We start from the raw sequence: 17,004 nt of genomic DNA on the forward strand, positions 1-17,004 counted from the left end.
AAAAGTCCAATTGAGCTGGAAATCGAGTTGTGGTGCACAAGGCCGAATCTGGATGACTTTGAACAGTTGGAAATCCATGTCATCAACATTTCGTCACACCAAACGAGCTTTCCACCTATTAAACTTGACTTCTTGGATCTACCTCGCGATAAAGTTATCGTAAAGAGTGACGATGGTAAAACATGGTAAGACAAGGAATCTACAATAGTAATTAATAAATTAAATTCCTTTCAACATCAGCTTACGTTTTATACAGTTACATTTTATTCCTATTCTAATGGAGAAACATTTCACATCTTCAAAACAATATATCCAAACAATTAAACCAAGGCCACATACTCTCATACCAATATTCCCTCCCCAACGACTTTTTATATACATATCTACCTGTCTATATTCATGACTATAGTACTCATCAAATAGCAAGGATGTCTATGATGACATGCTCCAACTTAAAGCATTACATATAATTACATACCACTAAAATGCACAAGGTCAGCAACAGTGCTGGTACAGCAGTATATTGTAACAGCAACACAACAATGGGTGTAAACTAAAATGCCATTTCTGCAAATTCTATACCATGTTCATTCAATTTCTTGGTCAATTTCTCCATAAAAGATTTTCTATACCATTTTCTTGGCCAAATCTTATATTTCATCACATGTAGACTCCCACATCTAGGGAAGTCTTAAGACTCCCCTCCCCTAAAGAACATTTGAAAGCTCTATAATATATATATCTTTCATAGCTTTCATCTGTCATTCAAGTCGTGTGTTTCAGGCTGTGCGTTCCACCACTCATGTGTTTGAAGACCCTTAAACTCGTGTGATGGTCAATAACATAATATGATATTCCAATGTTCGTGTTGCTTTGTTGTTGACCCCCTTTCTTCTCGTGGACTTTCTGTAATACCTTTAGTTTTGTCTGAGCAAATGTATTTCCTTTTGTGTGTCATGAATGGGATGAGGTATAAACTCCTGCATTTCATTTATAGAAATATTTTGATATAACATTGTTATATGCGATTTCGATTACGATTGGGAGAGATGGATGAATGGATGGACATATAGATAGATGCGATGAAATAAAACAAGTGGTCTAAAATTTCGGTATGAATTCGTGTTTGTATGTTCCAGAATTGCAGAAGTGTTCTAGCAAAAGTGAATAAATGAATGCTCGGTCTGGCCACCCCAGTCTTTTTATTTTGATATATCTATCCCAAATTAGGTAGCTTAAGATGAAATATGACAAGTCATCTGTTTAGAATGACATTTTAAAACCAATTCAAACATGTACCTAATGTACAAGTACCCTTAAAATCTTGGATGGGGTATGGCGTCACCTACCGAGTCGTTTTCGCAAAAAATAGAGATCCATGATCACGGATGTTGTTGTCAGTTGGTTGGGTCACAATACCTGAACAAGCAGTTCAGATACTAATGATACAAACAGGCCTAGGTATACAACTAATCCAGTCAGCGAGACCTCTGCTCGAGTTGAGGGTGTTCCTCTAATGGATTAAAACGCTTACCCTCACCCAGCTTTTTAGCAAACGAGGACGCATAATTATAAAGTGTACCCCGTTGATGGCGTTATTCCATGACATCAATCTAGGCGTCCACTTCCCTGGTCGGTGGAACACGACTTACACGAACGACTTTTGAGATATTTTGAGCCTGGGAGATATTCTCATTGGAAGGTAACTGTACCCCTCCACCTCCTCCATTGGTCATAATAACTTTAACACGAAAATCCCCTAAACATAAGTTTTCGTATAAATGTTTCCTCCGATAGGTACCTGTTCCATGAATTGTGTCCTATTCTCGATTAACAGCCAAAATGGCTTTCAAATTCACAATCAAATCACGCCTGCCAATCGTCTGTATCATGTCATTACAGGGTAATATCCTCGAGAAGTCATTGTATAAATGGCCAATGGCCGAAAATTACTTAATAGCATTTCGCTGCACAATAACATTCCTTAGAAATGGGTAGATGTTTTTGAACCTCGGCGACACACCATGGTCTCAAATTTGTCCCCCCCCTCCCCACCCCACCACTACTACTATCCCGGGTTTATTACAGTATTTAATTTTATGGAGTAACTTTCCAGCAATAAAGAAGCCAACAGACCGACAAGCAAAGAGATATACAGCCGTTGGTAAAATGCTCATGCTTGAACTTGGATGAGTACATAACTTTGAGTTCAAATTGAAGATATGTTAGAGCTAGACATATAAAGCCAGCGTTTAAAGTCGCTGGCGTTTTGATCGCACTGTACACAGAAGTTTTTTTATAATAATTATTATCGAGAACCGATTTAGGATAAGCAAAGAGGCGATATCCAACCCCGCCCCAGAAAATTGTAAAAGATTAAAACTCTGAAAGCTTTCCATTAAAATCCAATTTGATGAGCCTGCTAGATCACATTTATTTGTATAACATTATAAAGGCCATAGGATTCTCTATGCTATCTCCATATATGTTACTTAGATTCGTTTGTATTGTTTCCGTGAATATCCATGAATATGGATGGGCGGGGGAGGGGGGGGGGAGACGACTAATTTTTCTAGCCTGGTGAGAACACGACTTTTAAATTTCTTACTCTTACTCTCACATATATTCTAGTTGTTTTGCGACATACTTTCAGTGCAGTCTTGGTGACTTGTCACGAGAAAAAGAGTGATCTGTTATTAACTATAACATGATAAAAAAGGAAACCGGGTTCTCGTCATTAGTAAGTATTAATCAGGTAGGGTCTACACTCATGGTAACTTTACCTTTACAGGAATCAACATCTCTGAACTGCACTTCAACATCATGGACAGAAGAAACATTATCATATGGTCTTCACCACGTAGTTTGTCTTCAGCTTTTTGTCGAGTGATAACAAATTCACCGGAAGTGAAAACATACTTCGAAATATATGATGAGGCCTACTACTTTGGTGAGGATAGACTCAGCCAATTATACGGGCATATACCAATCAAGCCTAATTGTAAATTTGAAGATATCAAGCGAAGACTTGACAAGGAGACCCCTCCAGAAAGTCACGTGGTATTGAAAGACATGGCGCATACTGTTACATCCAAACTGGAGTACCTACCGACTGGATATCAACATACGTTTCTAATACGTCATCCCGTCAAGGTGTTTTTATCATTGTACAAGGTCACGAAAAAGTCTTCCATCAACTGTGACAAACCCTGGCCGTCCGATTTTAAAAACTTTAAAGCGTTTGGCGAGTTGTATGATTACGTCATCAACAAGACCGTGACAGACAAACAAATCGTTGTTGTGGATGCAGATGATATTCAACGTGATCCCGCGAGAATGTTCGAGAAATACTGCCACGCCGTTGGCTTGTGTTTCATATACCAATAAAGCCTGTAAATTTGAAGATGTCAAGCGAAGACTTGACAAGGAAACCCCTCCAGAAAGTCACGTGGTAATGAAAGACATGGCGTATAAAGTTACAGTACCTACCGACTGCATATCAACACACGTTTCTAATACGTCATCACATCAAGGTGTTTTTATCATTGTACAAGGTCACGAAAAAGTCTTCCATCAACAGTGACAAACCCTGGCCGTCCGATTTTAGAACTTTAAAGAGATTGGCGAGCTGTATGATTACGTCATCAACATGACCGTGACAGACAAACAAATCGTTTTTGTGGATGCAGATGATATTCAACGTGATCCCGCGAGAATGTTCGAGAAATACTGCCACGCCGTTGGGTTGTGTTTCAACGAGAGTATATGTTACACTGGGAACGCAATAGCATTCCCAAGTATATGGTGGTCGACGATCCGTACGATGATTATGAAAGTTGGTTTAGTGACTTCTTACAAAGTGATGGTTTTAAACAGAAGATACCATGGAAACCTAATGATGCTGACATTTCTGTGTTACCGCGCGAATTTCAAATAGCAATTGAAGAATCCATGCCAGTTGATAATACGCTACGGGAAAGAAGGTTACATCTTGATTAGCATGAGTGTATATTTTATAATATGGACACATTTCACATGCGCCATCATCGCAAACCACAGCCTCTTTCACGGCACGGTCGAAGAGGCACCGCCCAAGAGGCAGCGGTTTCGTTCACATACAAGTATTTATCTCCGTGGCTTGAAAATGAAGTAGCTAAACAAACACTTCGATAAATAAAAAAATTAACTTTAAACTTCCACCATTTCCAGGATGGTGATATTCTAGTCTAGAATGATCATACTACAAAATAATGATGTTATTATAGTTATTTATGATATTCAAAAAATACCGGTACCGGTATCGGTGACTTGTAGAATAAACGTATTACACGTGACTGTGGTCAGATTGGTGTACACCAGGAGCCTTAATGCAAACACTCTTCCAATAAAAAGTACCATGTGATCGTTGTGCAAGTGGTGTAGAAGATGTCAACAAGTCATTCTCACACTGTGGCCTGCTAAATCGTTGTTTGCCAGAAAGGGTTATTGTGACTACTAGTGCAGGGGCATATGGGTTTTCGTGTGAAATGTATGTTAATTTTATGAAACATATATGGTTACGTTCATTATAGGACCACATATAAAAAAATACATGTTGGCAATTTTTAACTTCAAAATTAGTCTGAGGGGGCTAAAATAAAATTTGGCCCCAAGACCCTATTCTTAACCATTGGTTAGGCATTGAAAACCCATGAATCCGTGATTATAGTCAACTTCCATTGATATGGCCTTAGCAACAGCCAACAATGCCAGTATATTTTGTAAAGATAACAACATTTTTGGTTAGTCAGGCAAAAAAAAATATCAAAACATGTATGCAAATATGCCTACCAACAAGACCATGTCCACAGCAACAGTCAGAACATTACGTATATGGTAAAGATAACAGTAATTGGTAGGTATATGTAAGGGCAGCCTTAATTCTGTTTCTCATGACCCAAACGACCCTAAATGTCTTCAATTAGATGAAAAAAATTAAATTGACGCCCTCTTTGCCAGGGTTAGGAAACCCATGAGTGCATATCTGAATGAAAATTATTTGTTTATCGCTGAAATTTGGGCAAATTCAATAAAACAAACAATTCAAATGTTCCTTCTGACTTTACTTGCCATTTCTACGTCATGCAGAATATTAAAATATGATTATGAATTGAAAGTATCACCAACAGGTACTCATAAACTTACTATCTTTAAAAAAAATTATTTTTAATTTTTAACAGACTTGCAGACCAATCATTTTAAAGATTTTACAATGGCAAACATAGAATTAAGGGCCATATGTGGATAAACATACAAAAATTGGACAGTGTTACATATGCCTGGCCCTAGCAACAAGGCCACACCCATAGCAACTTCCAAATGAGGATATATATTGCAAAGATGGTTAGGCAAGTGGATAAACTATGTATAGGTGTTCATTAGCAGAATGTTTATTCAGTTACCTATCCAACCCTATTGTTATCCTTTGCAATATTAATGAGTTATTTACATAATTGGTGGTTTTGCAGTAATTAGGTTATATCTTAAGAATGTAAACTTTAAATAAAATGTAATTTAGTACATACATTAATGATAACAAGGTGCATGTGTCATCAAGTTTGATAATACCGTATAGCTTGTAATTGTAATGAGTTATTAGTGATAATTAGGGACCGGTCAGTTTCTTCGGCCTGGGGGGGGGGGCGGTGGATTGGTAGGGGGGGGGGGTCACCCTGTTTTTGAAATTGGCAGTAGGGGGGTCATGCTGTTTTGAAAATTGTGGATAGGGGGGGGTCATTGTGTTTTAGATTGTGATGGAAGAAAAAAATCCTTTCTACAATGGCATATAGCCTTGTCTCAAATGTGGTACATGTCAATATTTGTTCTTGTCCCTGTTTCTTACATGAATTCATTAACATTACTTATTAGTTCAAACCTAACTATACATATTCATATACATATCATGTACCGGTATTACCTACCTACCACACTAGTTACAGAACATGTCATGTAAATACTTGGCTGTTTCACAATCAATGCTTCGCTTATATTGCAGTTTGGGGCAAAAGTGAACTTGAAGGTTTCGTAATGGTAATTTTCATAGATAGTTTATAAATGAAGTTAATCTAAATTGTTCTACTCGTCATGCTATTGACACTACAAATCACCACATCTCATCAGATTCCAGTTACTATTATACACTAGGTATGACCACCTAAAGTTCTCTAACATACCGGTGACTTTATTATACAACATGCAATATTAATGCCCCTATATACTAATGTTACGTGTCCATTTTATGTGATATGAGAAACTCATTTAAAAACGTTTTACATTAGCTTTTCGAAGCTTGGAAATATTACCTCAAAGGTTATGAATAACCTAAACATTGCCTTAGTATCTCAAGCAAAAAACTCCAGATCTGCCAGGGGAAAAACCCCTAGGACTCCCTCACCCCCAGAGGTCACGCATACATTCAACCAACAATCAGATGCACCAACAACCTTTTCACTGTCATAATGGTATTAAACTTTTCTTAAATATTTTCACCCTATTCTAATTTGATATGATATTGTCTTTTCAAGATCTGAAACGTTTGCCAAGATAGTCTAAAATTGCCTTAAACTCCAAATCTCCCCTACCAATGATACTACCATTAGATGTGCTGACCTTTACTACATGTATATAATGATGCCATTTAAACTTTTTAAGAACATATTTCAACCCTTAGTGTAAGTTATAAAGAATAGTTTCTGATACTTGCTGTCTTGTAAAGCATGGATTAAGTTATTGCTTGAAAGGGTCTGAATAGCCTAAATATTGGCTTTAAGAGTAAAAATCCTCCAGGGTTTCTAGAGGGAGACCCCCTCAGACCCCCCACATGAGGTGGACATATCCCAGTCTCAAGCTCTTCCCCTCTTACTGTCAAGATGCTATCAAAGTATATTTCAAAAGTATTTCAACCCTATGTATATAGTTGCTTTTAACATGTTGGTGTTGTCTTGTAAGGCTTGGAAATTATTGTCTGAAAGGGTCTGAATAGTCTCAAAATTGACTTTTCAGAGTTAAAAACCTCCAAGGCTTCTAGGGGGAGACCCCCTAGGACCCCCCTCCCACATGAGGTGTACACATCCTAGTCAAGAGATCTTCCCCCTACCTCTTACTGTCAAGATCCTATCAAAAACTATATTTCAAAAATATTTCAACCTTATGTAGTTGCATTTTACATGTTGGTGCTGTCTTGTAAAGCTTGGAAATTATTTTCTGAAAATGTCTGAATAGTCTCAAAATTGACTTTTCAGAGTTAAAAACCTCCTGGGCTTCTAGGGGGAGACCCCCTAGGACCCCAATAAGAGATGTACATATTCCCTTCTCAAGCTTCCCTACCTTTCACTGCCAAGATGCTATAATTAAACTCCTTTTCGAATATATTTACCCTGTGTAGTCAATAATTATAAATATGATAGTGCTAACCCGGGATCTAGCTTATAAAGTAGATGCAAGACAGTCAAGCAGTCCACACTGAGTCACGATAAAAAAATACCTGTCATGTGAATATTATATATGGGGGGGGGGGGGTCATTATGTTTTAGAATTAAGTGATAGGGGGGTCAGCCTGTGTTTGGTTTTACAGATAGGGGGGGTCAGTGACTTTTTGTCGGCCCGATTTAAGAATCCACCGCCCCCCCCCCCCCCCCCCCAGGCTCGAGAAACTGACCGGTCCCTTAGTGATTTTCAGTACTTAGGCTAGATCTTAAGAATGCACACTTAAGGATGCACTCATCCTCTGGTGTTATATGGATGTGTGAGCTGATTAAAAATAAGCACTTCTGATCGCAATAGATATATTACTTAATCGATAAAATAGAGAAAATATCATTGTATACTTGTACATGTATATTTTTGCATGCCATACCTCTCAGTATCAAAACAATAAAGGGTTCATGCATATATTCGGAACAGGTAGCCTGTGGGGGTCAGCTATGAAACGGTGATGCGAAGCCCAGGGTTAATCGTGAATCTCCACTAAAACTAAATCGAGCTGTACGACATTAATACACGTACAATTACTGAAGTTTAACTAGCAAATTACATTTACCATCTTTGAAACAAGTGAATATATCCATCTCCCTTTTGTAATAAAACTTGGCGAATCTCGTAAGGTGAACAGATTACACTAACCTAGATCGTGGTGGTGTCTGTGGATGGTAGGCTAGTAGCCTGAATGAGAATGAATGGGTACTCTTAGGTAGGTTTTATTTGAGTAGACGTCGTAACAAGGACAAAAATAGTTGACAAAACAACTACTTGAGTGGTAGACCTGACTAATATAAATCATTGCCTGATTTTACTGGCACGAAAGAAGAGATTCAGTTGAGGTTAACTATGCGAAAAGTCAAATTTACCCACCTTTACCCAACCTTTACCCTACCTGTGACCCACCTAACTACCATCTCTGTCAAGGGGTAGTACGAGACAAAGTGATACTTTTGACTGTTCACAGCCCCAGGAAAGAGGTCACCGGAGGTGAATTAAGTCAAAGGTGTCACTTCGTCTCATATTCACCACATTTACACATCCTCTGCTAAAGATTTACCACGGTGGAAAGACATGGTCAAATATGACATTTCGTATAGTGAACTAAACTCTAGTGAAAGTTACAGTGGGTTGAAAATACAGCAAACTCAACTTTTACAGAAGAGGATATGAAAAATGAGTTCCAAAGCTACGTTTTATTTATTGATGTAGTAACTAATGGATATGCAATATCATGTCTGGTACCGCAGAATTTTTCTTTCGACAAGGCGTGAAGGAACAGCAATCTAAAGTTTTGCCTTTATTGAAGGCATTCAGTTTACATCTGATATAAAAATATTGTTGATCAATAGCATAGCATCAATTGAATTGTTACTATACAAAGTTATGCATTCGAGTGAATAGACCCAATTATTTGTATTCAAAACTACTCGCGCCATTATGTCGTATGCATTGTCTACGTTTCTACTAGTATAGCTATTTGGGTGGCGTTACATGTCAATTCAAAGGAACAACATGAATAGACGTGTTCTCCGCTGTTACATTTGATTACGTTATTTCATCGAAATTCTAAAATAAAACAAGATCAAGGACAATGTAGTATAAAATAAAGATGATAAATTCAGTATCTGAAGAATTTCTTTTATAATATTTCAAAGGAACAATATGAATATATGCATATTTAGTTTAGTTATTCAGCGTGAAGGCACTCTTACATTCGATTACGCAACGAACTTCCTCTTGGTCAGTCATGAATAAAGGTTGAAAGTAACAGCAGAGACAGATTATAATGTACCACCCAACCCCAACCCACCAGAAAATAGTATCTTAAATCAAATTTTATTGCATTGTTAGCTATCATTCCGCGTGTTTTAGTACTCAAAGAAAATCTGACATTCAAATCCTCAACGTAAACGTCTCATACACAAATAACCTTCATTGCTGGGAATAAGTAGTCACATGCCAACTTGATGACTAAGCCTATCTCATTTTGACACCATTGCAAAGTGGGAAATTAATAAGCACTCATGAAATGCCTTTAACAACGATTCATTTACTTTTTAATATGATATTTATACAGAACGTAGAGGAAGAACTGCATACAGAACAAATAACAAAAACGTTCTAAACTAACTGTCATATTGACTTTTTCCATTGCTCTAGAAAGTATCTCAATTGGTCCAAAGTGGGGGTAAAACATTCTGAATGTTTCTAAAGGTGTTTTACTGAGTGATGTTTCTTTTCTATCTAATATTTGCAAGAGGTCCAATTTATGTAACTTGTATGCTAATATTGAGAGGTAAAATTTCAAATTTTGTGTAGACCTAAACTTGGACTCTATATCCTGTGTAGAATGTACCTGTCCAGGATTCAATACTACATGTGAAGATACGTATTAAAACCAGATGCCAGATCTGAAAAGGAATATTTTTAATGTGTGTATGTACACTTGATAACAAGCCACACCAATACGCCGAAATTGGTCAAAAGGACATATCATTTGGCAAGGGTCGTTCTATGCAATAAATGAATGCCTTTATTTTTTTTACGATGCATGTACCCATGAATGTACATGGGGAAGGAAACCATTGAGGCTTTTATAGACCCCTTACTGTTCTGAGGTGTTATCAATACACACTATAAAATGATTAATTGATGTAGTCACAATAACCCTTTTCTGGTAAACTGTTCCAAATGTCTACGACATATTGACTGGAAAAATATTTACGTATATCCAATCTGGATTAAAAGAATTGCTAAGTAATTACAATGATTTAATTGGTGTAGTAATGACAATAACCCTTTCTGGTAAACTGTACAGTTCCAAATGTTTACAACATGTCGACTGAAAAAATATTTTGGTATATCCAATCCGGATCTGTCTTTAAATCATTTCAATCTATATCCCCTTGTTGTCGAAGTAGATACTTTGAAAAAGACAACTGGATCAAGGAGAATATGTAAATGGAAAAGTTTATACACTTCAAGCAAATCAGCTCTAATTCATCTAGTTTCTAAAGTTGTCAGTTTCAATATGCGTAACTGTCCTCATAATTCAAGCCACCAAGCTGCGGAATCATCCTGGTGAACCGACGCTGCACTTTTTCCAAAAATGCAATATCCCTACTCGTATATATGTGGGGAAGACACTGGGGAAGCATAGTCAAGGTGTGGACTTACTAGTGCTTTAAAAGATAAAAACCAACCAGAGTATTCATATCATAGTAACTGAAATAATTCATGGTTGGCATACATTTTTGAAAGAATAGCAATCACCAACATCAAACAATACAGGAAATCAAATAAACTGGAAGCATCATACATAATATGCAAATGATATGCAAATAAAGAAGCCGGAATTTATAATATTGTGATTAAAATGCAAAATTATACAACTGTCTACAAGTTTATAGTCTACAGGATGCCCATAAGTACATGTATACAGATATAAAGCAATCGTACAGTTCACATATTTTAATTTGCCATCAATATACAGAAAGACCATGATCTTACATCATTTATGAAACTGCTGCAAAAATTACCCTCAATATTGAAATAAAAATTGCCAACATATATTTTTTAATTGCTCAGATGATGGGGAACACAATGAGATATGTTGGCAAAAATTAACATGAATTTCACACGAAACAATAGTAATAACCCTATGAATATTCCAAGGGCAGGCACGGGCGGTTTTAGTCTATCAGCTAGCCCTCGGATGTTCTTCCGATAAAATACGACACACAGCCGAACAACGCTATCGAGGATGGAACATCCGAGCTACACACTCATCAAACACAATTACCATAAACTGATAAGACATAGTAATGACATAAATGTGTTTGTCAACACCTGCATGCAGAGATTGAATATATTAAAGTATATATATGCATATATGGCCCAACCCACCGCTTATCGTAATCTCAATGGAATGTCCGGTCTGAAAATGACATTCTCTACACTGTTCGGGCAAGCCCTCACATGCGAACTACGTTCGCTTATAGTTATAGCATCGAAAGAAAGACGAGTATAAAGTTGGCGTCAGATTCAGATTCAGATTCAGCTAGCGTCATATTGAGCGTCAGATTCAGCGTCAGATAGCGTCAGATCCGAAGACACCCGACGGACTCAATCAAAACTGAAATAATACAGTTGAGACTACAGGGAAAGATTCTGCTTCACAACCTTTTGATGGAAGATGGAATGTCTCTGCTTGCACAATTTTTAAATTTTAAATTCAATTTTTAAAAATGACAACATATTACATATGTAAACTTAGCTTTTACTGACACCATGTACATTATTGGCAAAAAGTATCAACCAACGAACATGCAGTGGCTGAACTTGGGGCTATCAATGTCTCGGTTGCAAGTATTTCAACTCTATTTCACATATTTTTCCCAAATAAAAATTGTGCAAGCAGAGACATTCCAACTTCAATCAAAAGGCTGTGAAGCGGAATATTTCCCTGTAGTCTCAACAGTATTATTTCATGTTTGATTGAGTCCGTCGGGTGTCTTCGGATCTGACGCTATCTGACGCTGAATCTGACGCTCAATATGACGCTAGCTGAATCTGAATCTGAATCTGACGCCAACTTTATACTCGTGAAAGAAAGCCCGAACGTCTAGCAGCAAGACTAGGGCGGTTTTTGACAACCGCGGGCAACACATGTGATTACCGCCGACTTAAATAAGAGCACCTCCCTTACAGGAATCAATATTTCGGAACTGCACTTCAACATCATGGACGACAGAAGAAAAATTATCATATGGTCTTCACCACGTAGTTTGTCCTCAGCTTTTTGTCGAGTGATGGCAAATTCACCGGAAGTGAAAACATACTTCGAAATATATCATGATGCCTACTACTTTGGTGAGGATAGACTCAGCCAATTATACGGGCATATACCAATCAAGCCTAATTTTAAATTTGAAGATATCAAGCGAAGACTTGACAAGGAGACCCCTCCAGAAAATCACGTGGTATTGAAAGACATGGCGCATACTGTTACATCCAAACTGGAGTACCTACCGACTGGATATCAACACACGTTTCTAATACGTCATCCCGTCAAGGTGTTTTTATCATTGTACAAGGTCACGAAAAAGTCTTCCATCAACTGTGACAAACCCTGGCCGTCCGATTTTAAAAACTTTAAAGCGTTTGGCGAGGTGTATGATTACGTCATCAACATGACCGTGACAGACAGACAAATCGTTGTTGTGGATGCAGATGATATTCAACGTGATCCCGCGAGAATGTTCGAGAAATACTGCCACGCCGTTGGCTTGTGTTTCAACGAGAGTATGTTACACTGGGATCGCAATAGCATTCCCAAGTATATGGTGGTCGACGATCCGTACGATGATTATGAAAGTTGGTTTGGTGACTTCTTACAAAGTGATGGTTTTAAACAGAAGATACCATGGAAACCTAATGATGCTGACATTTCTGTGTTACCGCGCGAATTTCAAATAGCAATTGAAGAATCCATGCCAGTTTATAATAAGCTACGGGAAAGAAGGTTACATCTTGATTAGCATGAGTGTTTGTATTTTATAATATTGACACATTTCACATGCGCCATCATCGCAAACCACAGCCTCTTTCACGGCACGGTCGAAGAGGCACCGCCCAAGAGGCAGCGGTTTCGTTCACATAAAAGTATTTATCTCAACCTGCTACTGAGCAATTAGTTCATGCATTCATTACATTTCGAATAGATTCATGTAATTCACTTTTATTTGGGCTTCCGAAGTACCTAATCAATCGTATTCAACGTATTCAAAATATTGCTGCTAGAATTGTAACTCGTTCCAAAATCACCTTTCACATCACTCCAATTTTATATCAGTTGCATTGGTTACCTGTTTCTGAACGTATTGTTTTTAAGATTTTAGTTCTTATTTTTAAATCCATTCATAGGCTTGGACCAATTTATCTTTCTGACTTGATAGAACTATACGTTCCACGTCGTAATTTAAGGTCAGCTGATCAGTTCAAACTCTGCCCCATTCGATCACGTACTAAGACATATAGTGATCGTGCTTTTAGTGTTGCTGCTCCCACTCTCTGGAATAATCTCCCACTCAACATCCGTCAGTCACCTACCTTATCTGCTTTTAAATCCAATGTTAAAACTTTACTTTTTAAAACTGCTTTTTAACTGTTATTTGTATTGTATGAATTGCTTACAGCGTCTTTGATCACATTTTTTGTGGATACTGACGCTTTATAAATAAATTATTATTATTATTATTATTATTATTATTATTATTATTATTATTATTATTAATATTATTATTATTATTATTATTATTATTATTATTATTATCTCTGTGGCTTGAAAATGTAGTAGTTAAGTAAACACATCGGTAAATAAAAAAATTAAATTTAAACTTCTGGCTGGACCACAAAAATAGTTTTTTTCAAACTAGTCGGGTTTGTGGCCCAAAATAAACATATATGTGTGTGTGTGTGTATGTATGTATGTATGTATGTATGTATGTATGTATGTATGTATGGATGGATGGATGGATGGATGGATGGATGGATGGAAGGATGGATGGATGGATGGATGTGTGTGTGTGTATGTATGTATGTATGTATGTATGTATGTATATATGCATGCATGCATGCATGTGTATGTATGTATGTATGTATGTATGTATGTATGTATGTATGTATGTATGTATGTATGTGTGTGTGTATGTATGTATGTATGTATGTATGTATGTATGTATGTGTGTATGTATGTTCATAAATGATTTCACATCTTTATGCATTAATTCTTCTGTTTTATACGGATGCAACGTACATAGCTATTTTCTATTTATTATAACATTTTTCATAAAGACATCTGAAACAACAACAAAACAAACTATACATTTTACTTATATTATATCTTTGTCTGAAGAGAGGAATTTTAAACATAAATTTGAATAATAAAATAATGGCATGAACGTCATTGTCGTAAAACACCAGACCCCGGTATAGCATCGAATAAACACCAGACCTCTTTGCGGCAACGGTGCAACTTACTCACCACCGTACGTGTTAATAAATAATTCGATAACCCGTCTGGCTCTTAATATTCACAAAATTACAAAGTTCCCTTGATAAGATTATTTTTCATACATATTACACCTTACACGAGCGAAGTTGAAAAAAAAAATGGAATGTCGCATGATACTCTGGTCGTTCTACGTGACAACAACACGCATCTATGCCACGAGAACACATGTCTACGTCACTGGTTCTGCTGTGTTCGAAATATGATTCCAAACGTTCAAAATTGTCATTACTTTCCCCGGATTTTCTGTGATATTACTGGCACTGGCATAATTATGTTATTGTCCAATATTTTTCTTCATTCAGCTGGAAAATACTCGTGAGCAAAGGGTTGTCACTACTCGTCTATCGACTCGTTATGACAAAGGCCCCTTAGGTCGCTCGTATTTTCCTTGGCTGCACGAAGAAAATTTATTGGTGAATAACATCTAATTAGACTCTATTTACATACCTATTGATTTGTGGGTCAATCCTGTGATTTGGCGAGTCACACACATACCGACAAAAATCAATCCTCCATCGATGAATAATGCATGTAACGTCACGTGAGTTAAAACGCTTACCCTCGCCCAGCATTTTAGCAAGTTATTCCATGAGATCAGTCTAATGCACACTCAGTCTCTTGTCGGCGGAACACGACTTACACGGACGACTTTTGAGATATTTTGAACCTGGGAGATATTCCCATTGGAAGGTGAAGAGATTGTGCCTCTCCATTGAAACCAGTCATCAATCGGAAATCCCCGAAACATAAGTTCACGTTTTCGCATAAAGTTTTCGTCAGACAAAATGGCTTTCAAAATCACAAACACTTGAAATCACGCCCGCCAATTGTCTATAGTATGGCATTTGATGTCATTCCATGGTAATATCCTCGAGAAGTCATTTGTATAAATGGTCAACAGGGGCCGAAAATCACTTCATAGCATTTCGCTGAAAAATAACTATAATTTCCTTAGAAATGGGTAGATGTTTTGGAACCTCGGCGACACACACCTCTGTCAAATTTGTCCCAGTACCCACCCCACCACAACTACTATTCCTGGTTTATTAAAGCATTTAATGTTCTGGAGTATGTATCGACATCCTCAGACCGACCACTACACAGGCCAATAGACAGACAAGTATTCGATCCATTAGACCAGAAGTTCAGAAAAACGGTGGTCGTTCGCAAATTGAAGACTTGAAATGAAACATTTCTGCATAATTGATTCAATATATTTCTGCATTTTGCTTGTTAGGGAGCCGCCATTATTTACGACCTGGAAAAGGGGGGGGGGAGGGGTCGGTCGGAGGAATTGCTTTGAAAATCAACAAAATTTGAGTGACCCCTACCTGGCTTGAAATATTTTCGTAACCCCTCTCCTTGACTCAAATTTTTTTCATAACCCCCTCACCATTTTACAATCATAACTCATTAACTATGAATGGTGTTACAAACATTATACAAATTGAGGTTGATTGTTCCATTGGAACACCACATACACGTACACACATGTATACATATGCATACGTATGCACGTATATACATACATACGTATGCACGTACATACATACATACATACATACATACATACATACATACATACATACATACATACAAACACATACATACATACATACATACATACATACATACATACATATACATGCATACATACATTATCAAACTTTTTATTTTGAATTTCCATATAACATGATGGATATAGCATATTTCAAGAGGAGGGGGGTAACAATGAATGCAGTTTATTCCCAAAGTAGCTAGTAAAATTTGAAATTAGGTGGTATTAGTTCAAAGTTTGAGGGAGCCAAGTGGGGGCTAGTACGAGAGGGGGTTCCCCTTACTGTCCCTGGAGATTTTTGAAATTTAAGGACTAAAAGACTGCTTTCTGATGCTTTTTTAACATGTAAAATTTTGAGTAGCCCCACCCCCTCACTCCCCAGCTGTTAGTTTTTGAATGACCCCCCCCTACATTCTTCCGACCCACAGGTCTTACATAATGACGTCTCCTTTAGTACCAGTAAGAATTATCTGTACACCTAGCAACCAGAGCAACCACAGATGACTTTATCTATAATGAACAATGTCCTCTGATGTCAAAGATCATAGGAACTGTCTCGCTATCTGTTCATATATCAAACTCCACATATTGACGAAGATCAAACTTGAATTCGGTGAACCACCCTCTAATTTGAATGTGCCCACATGGAAGACAAGACTGTGACAGTTAAATAACTTGAGACATTCAAATCATCAGCAATTATACACAATCGTCAGAAGAAGACAAAATCGTTGCTTGCGAACCCACATAACAGGCTCATGATAAAATAACACATTGTGTTACACCTATACAAAGGTGAGGACCTCGACCAGGAGTAAATATAAAGAAGGCGCGTACGCCATCGTGACATTTC

The 17,004-nt window shown here is 37.3% G+C and overlaps 2 protein-coding genes across 2 annotated transcripts; both read left to right on the forward strand.

Annotated features, from left to right (window-relative positions):
- The first annotated feature begins 2,823 nt into the window (after positions 1-2,823).
- On the forward strand, positions 2,824-3,387 carry LOC144441354 (uncharacterized). The gene has a single exon (XM_078130910.1). The coding sequence runs from the start codon at positions 2,824-2,826 to the stop codon at positions 3,385-3,387; it is 564 nt and encodes a 187-aa protein (XP_077987036.1).
- An 8,873-nt stretch (positions 3,388-12,260) lies between these two features.
- Positions 12,261-13,058, forward strand: LOC144441355 (uncharacterized). Its single transcript, XM_078130911.1, has one exon. The coding sequence runs from the start codon at positions 12,261-12,263 to the stop codon at positions 13,056-13,058; it is 798 nt and encodes a 265-aa protein (XP_077987037.1).
- The last annotated feature ends 3,946 nt before the right edge of the window (positions 13,059-17,004 follow it).

The sequence above is a fragment of the Glandiceps talaboti genome, chromosome 10, assembly GCF_964340395.1.
Source record: "Glandiceps talaboti chromosome 10, keGlaTala1.1, whole genome shotgun sequence".
NCBI lineage: Eukaryota > Metazoa > Hemichordata > Enteropneusta > Spengelidae > Glandiceps > Glandiceps talaboti.

Coding starts and splice junctions, on each gene's coding strand:
- LOC144441354 (XM_078130910.1), top strand. CDS start 2,824: ATGGACAGAAGAAACATTATCATATGGTCTTCACCACGTAGTTTGTCT.
- LOC144441355 (XM_078130911.1), top strand. CDS start 12,261: ATGGACGACAGAAGAAAAATTATCATATGGTCTTCACCACGTAGTTTG.